At 42.0% G+C, this 8572-nt stretch overlaps 2 protein-coding genes across 2 annotated transcripts; both read left to right on the top strand.

The window, feature by feature from the left end:
* The first annotated feature begins 1402 nt into the window (after positions 1-1402).
* LOC120292004 (12-oxophytodienoate reductase 3-like) lies at positions 1403-5562 on the top strand. The gene is made up of 7 exons (XM_039309845.1): positions 1403-1584; positions 3053-3268; positions 3464-3594; positions 3804-3986; positions 4092-4211; positions 4319-4326; positions 5044-5562. The coding sequence occupies exons 1-7, from the start codon at positions 1403-1405 to the stop codon at positions 5560-5562; spliced, it is 1359 nt and encodes a 452-aa protein (XP_039165779.1).
* A 1218-nt stretch (positions 5563-6780) lies between these two features.
* LOC120292003 (zinc finger CCCH domain-containing protein 2-like) lies at positions 6781-7905 on the top strand. The gene is made up of 2 exons (XM_039309844.1): positions 6781-6811; positions 6894-7905. The coding sequence occupies exons 1-2, from the start codon at positions 6781-6783 to the stop codon at positions 7595-7597; spliced, it is 735 nt and encodes a 244-aa protein (XP_039165778.1). The 3' UTR covers positions 7598-7905.
* Positions 7906-8572: the final 667 nt, after the last annotated feature.

The following is an 8572-nucleotide window of genomic DNA, read 5'->3' as shown; positions in this document are numbered from 1 at the left end:
GTGTCGTGAATTTGTTCGTTGATAGGAATTAGCCGTACCGCTACTTTTTATTTTTTTGCTGATGCGATCTTATAGTAACTTGAATTTGGAGACTTTGTTATACGTGTTTCGAGTGAGTTTCCCTTTGCAAATGCATGACAGGCTAAAAAGGAAAGGGAGTTTGAGCTTTTTGTTTGGTTTGTTACTTGATTTCATGCAGTGTGTTTGCTAAGTAACATAACATGAAGACGTGTATTCTCAAGAAACTTCTCATTAGCGTTCTTATGTTTCTCTAATTTCCCACCTCTGCAAAGTGACTCTTTTTGGATTTTCAATTTGCTTTGGATCATTTGAATTCTGCAGCTTCCCTTTTCTTTGTTGTGAGACTATTGGTGATAGTTGTTTCCCTGGACTTTAATGTGGAATCATTTTAACGAAGAGTCTGTTTAAACATAGAAGATCAGTTCCATCAATTCATGACCCCTTGCATATGTAGTTTCATAGTTTGGCATTAAATGTCTTAAAAACATCTTCTTTCTTTTAGTTGTTACTTACCGGTGAGCAGATAGAAACTTATTTTGCCACTTATTTACTTGTAGCGTTGCTCTCAGTTGAAATATTTAAGCTATAAGGAGGCTAAGCGGTACACTTGTATGTCTAGTTTTATGATAAGCGATGCAATGATAAAACCAGCCAATATATAACCCTTGCTGGCAAAACCCTTGATTGATAAAGCTTTTCCCAGGTTAATTCTATATGATGCTGTTTAATTTTAAGAATCGGCAATATTACTTCTTTCTTGCTAATATATTCCAACCAATAAAGGACCATACTTTGGGGCAGAGTAACTTCTGTCGCTCCTCTTACATGACAAATATTGACTCGAGTTCAAATGGACATATGTTCTGGACAAGTTAAGGTACATTGCTTTTGTACTAAATGCCGCAACTCTAACACGTCGTTTGATTGCTCACTCTTGAATTTAGCTGTGACTCATTGGCCCTCCACTGTATTTTTTGTTGGTCATCAAAATGTTCTGTGAAAATAAACAACATAAGCTAGGCCTGTGCATCTTCTGTAAAATAATGTGCTTTATCCGCTACTTGAATCTGAGGATGATTTTTAATGGTTCTTATTAGCTAAAAAAATTTCATGCTTTCTGTTTATGAAACTTGAAATGGACTGCAGAACATGTTATTTGATGCGGCAGCTTGTTAGAAGGGAGGGATATACTATCAACAATACCATTCGATTCCTTCTGCTGTATCTAGATTTTGTTGAGCCCTTTTTTTTTTTAAATCATTGTGCTTTCTGGACATTTTCTTGTTTATCTACATGACCCAACTAGTAATTTCAATCTTCTGACGTACTTGTACATGTTCTGTTTGGGCTTCTATGTAATTCCTCCTCCTCCGCTTTAGAGATGGAGAAGCTTTGCCTTTATGGATTTCCAAGAGAGCAGTGGGAAGTCAACTTACCTGCGGAAGAGGTGCCACCTGAGCCTCCAGAACTTGCCCTCGGCATCATTTTTGCCAGAGATGGGATGCAAGAGAAGGACTGGTTGTCGATGGTTGCAGTTCCAGTGACGCATGGCTACTTTCTGTTGTTAGAAATTTGCGGAAAATCAAGATCCTGATTATCAGGATTGAATGCGGAAGCTTGTAAACTTCTATGCTAACCTCCAGCCATTGATGAAGTTGAGAACAGAGTGCCCGTCGAACCACCACGAGGAGGAGGTGGAGGAGGACACGCGGGCGCCGGGGGAGGACGGGGCGCTGGGAAATTCTAAATGCTGTCCAAATTTTTTGTTCTTCTTGTGCATAATCAAGAAAGCAGATGGCAGGGAAATTCTAATCACACGAAGACAAAGTTGCATGTCGAGACTATTCTTATTCTCCCCCTTAAGATTTCCTACATGAGATGTCGATGGCTTAGTCGAAATTGAAATCTAAATGCTGTCCAAATTTTTTGTTCTTCTCATGCATAATCAAGAAAGCACATGGCAGGGAAATTCTAATCACACGAAGACAAAGTTGCATGTTGAGACTATTCTTATCCTCCCCCTTGAGATTTCCTACATGAGATGTTGATGGCATAGTCGAAATTGAAATCTAAATGCTGTCCAAATTTTTTGTTCTTCTCGGGCATAATCAAGAAAGCATATGGCAGGGAAATTCTAATCACATGAAGACAAAGTTGCATGTTGAGACTATTCTTATTCTCCCCCTTGAGATTTCCTACATAAGACGTCAATGGCATAGTCGAAATTGAAATCTAAATGCCGTCCAAATTTTTTGTTCTTCTCGTGCATAATCAAGAAAGCACATGGCAGGGAAATTCTAATCACACGAAGACAAAGTTGCATGTCGAGACTATTCTTATTCTCCCCTTGAGATTTCCTACATGAGACGTCGATGGCATAGTCGAAATTGAAATCTAAATGCCGTCCAAATTTTTTGTTCTTCTCGTGCATAATCAAGAAAGCACATGGCTGGGAAATTTTAATCACACGAAGTCGAAGTCAAAGAGTCCTGGTCACCCAAGAAAGTCAAGAGAAAAACGTCATTATCATTATTATAAATGATATAACGCAACATATTGTTATTTATTAATATTAGATTCTCCGGACAGGGAACATAGACTGATTGTTCTATATGAACAGGAACGAACCGCCCACCGACTTCGTAGCAGCCCAGCAGGCGATAAAATGTTGAACGGTCAACATAACAACCCCATGGCAGTTCAAAAAAAAAAAAAAATAACAACCCCATTGGGTGATAAAGAAAATAAAGAAACGTTAGAACCACATGTTCTATACGTCAACGTCTTTAAAACAATTTTGCAAGGAGAAAAGTGAGGTTAAAGAAAGCAAATTGCAATTCGACCTTCCCAACATGCGACGACTTAGTCATAACAACTTACGGCGAATCTTCCCAGTTCTTGCTGCAATGTTCAAATGGCAACACCAAACTATAAAAACCGATGAGCAATATCGATCAACCTCACATTGCACCGTCTTCAAATCTTCACCATCATATTCTTAGTATCAATCCTTGTTGTTCGTTCTTAACAGAATACAAGCTACGAACGAAATGGCCGCGAACCTCTTCACTCCAGGCCAGATGGGCAAGTTCGATCTCTCTCACAGGATAGTGCTAGCACCTTTGACGAGATGCAGAGCGATCAATGGGATTCCATTGCCGGTGCATGCAGAGTACTATGCGCAAAGAACGACCAAGGGTGGTTTTCTCATCACCGAAGGCACCCTCATCTCTGACACGGCCGCTGGGTACGTCCTTTGTCCTGAGATCAAGCTGTCTTGTATATATCACGCAGAAAGGAACTGATTTTCTACATACCGATGTACACCTGAGCACCGCGAGCTATTTATACCCTATTCATTGCTTGACAGCAAGTAATATGAACTTCGCTTTGGATCATAGGAGGATCTTTAACTTTGAGAAATAAAATGTTGTTAAACCAGGTTTCCAGGTACTCCTGGGATTTACACTGAAGAGCAAGTCAAAGCATGGAAGAAGGTGGTGGATGCTGTTCATTCCAAGGGCGGCATCATCTTCTGTCAACTTTGGCACGTTGGTCGTGCCTCCAACCGTGGTACTAAATTCATTTTCTCAAACCGATGTCACAAAATATCTCTGTAGCTCCCCCATATATCACATAATCATGACCTGCACTATTTGAATTCGACAATCTGTTTTTGCTGTTATACTTTTTTCCTACTTTGGCAATGTTAACTTATTAAATTTCACCTTCTATACTTGTTTCTAACAACAATTGGTATTATATTATGGTGATTGTATTAGTTTATCAACCTGATGGAGGTGCTCTGATTTCATCGACAAATCAATCCATCTCCGATAAATGGAAAATCATCATGCCCGACGGGACTCTCGATGTTCCTCACAAACCAAGAGCTCTCCAAACACACGAAGTATGGCAGGTTATCGAGCAATATCGCCAAGTAGCTGCAAATGCCATTCGAGCAGGTTAGTCCATGAACTATAATCATATCGTGATAGATGCTAAAATTACTTGTATTTACTTTGTTTGTTGCACATAAGTATTAATAATCAAGTCGATTTCCACTTTAGGTTTTGATGGTGTTGAGGTGCATGGAGCACATGGCTATCTCATTGATCAATTCTTAAAGGACTCAGTCAATGATAGAGTAGATGAATTTGGAGGATCAATTGAGAATAGATGCAGATTCTGTTGGAATTTTGTTTGTTAAAACAAAATAAGTGCCTTTTACTTTGTCCCACATAGAAAAGGTGGGAGCAGGAGGATTAGTTTATTAATGAGGAATTTCCTTTTGTAGTTAAAGAAGTGATTAGGTGGGGCTAGACCCACCATACCGCTGGTCTTGGTGCGCGGATAATTGCGCGATTTTGGCGCGATTATTTGGCGCACTTAGCATTAATCCCTTGCTTTTTATTTATTTTATTTATTTATTTTTGGTTCAAAGGTTGCCTTTTCATTTGAGAATTTCGAAATGAAATATAAATGAAAATTCGAAATTATATTTAAAATAGATATATATATTATTCCGAATTTTATTTGTGCCTTTTCAAGACAACCTTTGGAAAATTACTTATTCGGTTTTGATTTATCCGAAGGATTGCAATTGTTCGTTTTCGACTTCTTCCGAAGAGTCGCGTTGGTTTATCCGAACAATTTTCTAAAGACGTGTTTGTTCGCAATTTTCACGAAGAGTTGCAAGACCGTTTCATATAAATACTTGTCATTTTTCGGAAAGAAATGGGTGGTCATTTTCGAGTCTTCTTTCTGAAAACTGCAGCCAATTTTCGATTGTTTCATAGAGAGACCCTGGAGAAATACTAGAATTGCTATTTAGTATTCTCATCCGAGACTTTGTTGTATCCTGGAGGATTTTTGCCGGTGACCATTAGTAACGTTGTGGGGCAAATAAATCCTTAAAGAAAGTGATATCACGCCTCAAAGTCCGAGTTGTTTTTTACTCGATCCGATTTCATTGTTCAACCCATTTCGAAGACATATTTTACCAACAGATTCTTGATGGAGATCATCAAAGTGGTAGCAGGAGAAGTTGGCACTGATCGAACGGGAGTTAGAATCTCACCAGCGATTGAACACATGGATGCCATAGACTCCGATCCACTCAAGCTAGGCCTATCGATCATCGAGAGATTGAACAAGTTCCAAAATGAGATAGGCTCCAAACTCGCATATCTCCATGTGACTCAACCTCGATACACAATCAATGGCACGAAGAATTACGGCAAACAAGAGGAGGATGAAGAAGCTCGATTGATGAGAACTTGGAGGAGAGCTTATCAAGGTACTTTCATGTTGAGCGGCGGCTTCACACGAGAGCTCGGGATGAAGGCTTTGGCTGGAGGAGATGCAGACTTGATATCGTACGGTCGACTCTTCATCTCTAACCCTGATTTGGTCTACCGATTCAAGGTGGATGGACCATCGAATGGTTACAACAGAGATACATTTTATACTCAAGATCCAGTTATTGGTTACATAGATTACCCATTTCTTGACCAAGAAAATGGGGAAGTGACACACTAGTAAATGAAAATGCTACTGGTGTGTTTGTACTCCTAGGAACTTTGGGTTACATTGTACAAGTTAAAGCACCAAGGAGGATCGAAGAAATAATACAACTAGTTCATTGCATATACCTTATGTCCGTGATAAGAGGGAACACGGTTTGTACATTATAGAGTCAATTACATAGAGTCTGTTGAATAATTATATCTCCTTGTTCAACAAACTATAATTCTCTCTTGTATTGTACTTGTTCGTATATTTTGATTATTAATAAAAATACGTAAAATAGTATAATCAATTATGGTGGAAACTGATGTTCATGTGCTTTTTTGGGGGGTAAGAGGTGACACCCATCCGGGTTGTTGTAGAGTTTGTAGCGGGAACGTGGAAAAAGAGTCCAAGGGAAAACGGAAGGGAACTATTTATTTGAAATATAAGAGCGCCATGTAAGTGTTAAAAATGACCAATGCGATGAACCGAGAAAGGCTTTGAAAGAAGTTGAAGAGAAAATAAAGAAGATGAAAAATGGAGATCGAAGACGTAGAGATTTGTGTGTATTCTATTGTCTTCAATAATCAATCTGATGTACAGCCTTAATAGTTACAATACAAGGTGTATGAATGAAAGGAAATTAAGGATCCTATAAATCAATCTAAATCAATCAATCTAATCTAGATCTAATCTTAATTGTTCAGTACAAATCATAATCAGATCAAAATCGGATCAAATCCTCTGTCAAAGCCGCATATCATCCGACACTCACCCTCAAGCTGGTGGCTTTTATATGTCTAAGACACCAAGCTTGTTCAATAGATATGTGTGCTGTGACATAGAGGTTTGGTTAAAATGTCCACAGGCTGTTCTATCGTCACAATCCCTCTTGTTTCAATGACTCCTTCTAAGATTTTATCTCGTGTAAAGTGACCATCCATTATGCTTGGTTCTCTCATGCTCGCTGCAAGTTTGAGAGCCATATCGTTATCATAGAATAGCTTTGTTGCCCCTTGTACCTATATTCCAAGATCTTTAAGAAGACCTCGTATCCATACTATTTGACAAGTAGTTCCGGATGTACGAGTTCAAGGTGAGGAAGTGCGTGAGCGGGAGGTCGAACGACTGGACGGAGTGACCGTACGTGCACACCATTCCGAGATTTACCAAACGAAGAAAAATGAAATCTTTTCGTTAATTTCCGATCGGGTTTTGAGATGGTCAAATGAGACATTTTTGGCCAAAATGTCGACTCTGATTCCAGGCCTTGCATGTTGTATGCATCATTTTAAAACATTTCATCGCGAATTATGCGGGATTTTTGGGTTTTCTGTGTGACGAAATTTGATTAAATTCAGTTTTTATTCAAGTGAGATTTTCTCGATTTTGCGCAGGTACGTGCAAGAAGGGCGACTCGTGCGAGTTCGCTCACGGCGTGTTCGAGTGCTGGCTCCACCCGGAGCGATACCGGACGCAGGCGTGCAAGGACGGGCAGAGCTGCCGCCGCGGCGTCTGCTTCTTCGCCTACTCCCCCGACCAGCTCCGTGTCCTCCCCGGCCAGCAGCAGCAGCAGCAGCAGCAGCACAGCCCCAAGAGCGCCACCGACTCCGAGTTCGGGTCCATGGTCCGCCCCTCCGCCGCCGCCACCGCCGCCTTCGACTCCTACTTCACCAAGCCGTGGTCGGCCTCCTTCATATCCTCGCCCACCTCGATCCTGACCACCTCGTCGCCCCCGATCTCGCCCCCGATGTCCCCGAACCAACGCGGCGGCTGCTGCGGGTCGCCCGGATCGGTGAGCGAGCTGGTGGCCTGCATGAGGAACATGCAGATCGCCAAGATGAAGATGAGCCCCTGCGGGCAGATGGCGGGGTCCCTCTTTGATCTGTGGGAGTCTCACCATCGCTGCGAAGAGGAGCCCCTGATGGAGAGGGTCGAGTCTGGGAGAGATTTGAGGGCCAAGATGTACGCGAAGCTCAGCAAGGGGAACTCCCTCGATGGCTCCGACCTTGTCGGGTCCGGTTCCGGTCCGGACGTGGGGTGGGTCTCTGAGCTGGTCATGTGAAAGGCCGAAGAAGCAGTTCGAGTCCTCCCCGAGTCGACTCGGAGCTCGAATTTTGTTTGGGTCGAAAGAAGTGATTTTTTGGGGCTGATGGGCCGTGTTCGGCAATCGGGTGGCCTGTTGATTAATCTCTGACTCGGATGTGTGAATATATCTCGTGTTCATTTCCATTGTTGATGATGATTACCTTCCTTCTTCTCAAGGTGTAAATATTGGCTGGCGGGAGAGAGATTTCAAGTCTCTGTTTTGTGGTCCGATGACTTTCTAGTTACCTCTCTTTGTAAATGAAGTTTCAGTAAGCATTCTTAAAATATTCGCAATGCAATTGCAGATTTCTGTATAGGAAGAAACAAGAACGTGGAAGTTCGATCTGGGGTTGGCTTTTTGGGGCTTGTATCGTTGATTATCGTTTTCTGGTCAAGTCCTTGTGAAGGCTTTATAAGAATTGGGCTTAAGGCCTGTCTATCCAAGTTGGGCCGAGAAAGCCCGGCCCACGGGAATAAGGCCCGTGGAAGGAGAGAGGTATAAAAGGGAAAAAAAAGAGGAAAAAGACGTACGTACGCTTCCTCCTCTCCTCCTCTTTGTCGTTTTCTCCAAAAAGCAACAGTGAGGCGCCAAGGCGATTTTGCTTCATCGAATCGAACGGGCCGCATTTTCTTCCTCTTGTCGGCGTCGCTTAATCTGTGGCTAACAAGGTACGCCGAATCCGTGGTGTGCTTTACGATCGGTGATGCGTGTTTTCCGCTTCGTCTTCCGCATTGATTTAGGGGTTCGATTCGGTGCCGAATCCGGTTCCCGGGGATCAGTCATTCCCAACATTGGTATCAGAGCCCTGTTTCACGTTTTCCCGATTTATTTCGATGTTTTTGATTGATTTTTCGCGAAAGTGTTTCGGCCGTACGGATCGGGCGAGAAATCCCGACACCCGAGCACTGTACGTCCTTTTTTCCGAGTTTGCGTAAGTCGCAATCAAATTCT

This window comes from Eucalyptus grandis, chromosome 3 (genome assembly GCF_016545825.1).
Source record: "Eucalyptus grandis isolate ANBG69807.140 chromosome 3, ASM1654582v1, whole genome shotgun sequence".
Taxonomy (NCBI): Eukaryota; Viridiplantae; Streptophyta; class Magnoliopsida; order Myrtales; family Myrtaceae; genus Eucalyptus; species Eucalyptus grandis.
This window is presented reverse-complemented; position numbering and strand designations above follow the sequence as displayed.

What these genes read in the sequence shown, in the direction of transcription:
- LOC120292004 (XM_039309845.1), top strand. Translation starts at nt 1,403, where the DNA reads ATGGAGAAGCTTTGCCTTTATGGATTTCCAAGAGAGCAGTGGGAAGTC. An exon ending in ACGCATGGCTACTTTCTGTT is followed by an intron (nt 1,585 to 3,052) that starts GTTAGAAATTTG and finishes CGTTCTTAACAG; the next exon opens with AATACAAGCTACGAACGAAA. An exon ending in TGCAAATGCCATTCGAGCAG is followed by an intron (nt 3,987 to 4,091) that starts GTTAGTCCATGA and finishes TTTCCACTTTAG; the next exon opens with GTTTTGATGGTGTTGAGGTG.
- LOC120292003 (XM_039309844.1), top strand. Translation starts at nt 6,781, where the DNA reads ATGTCGACTCTGATTCCAGGCCTTGCATGTT. An exon ending in GATTCCAGGCCTTGCATGTT is followed by an intron (nt 6,812 to 6,893) that starts GTATGCATCATT and finishes GATTAAATTCAG; the next exon opens with TTTTTATTCAAGTGAGATTT.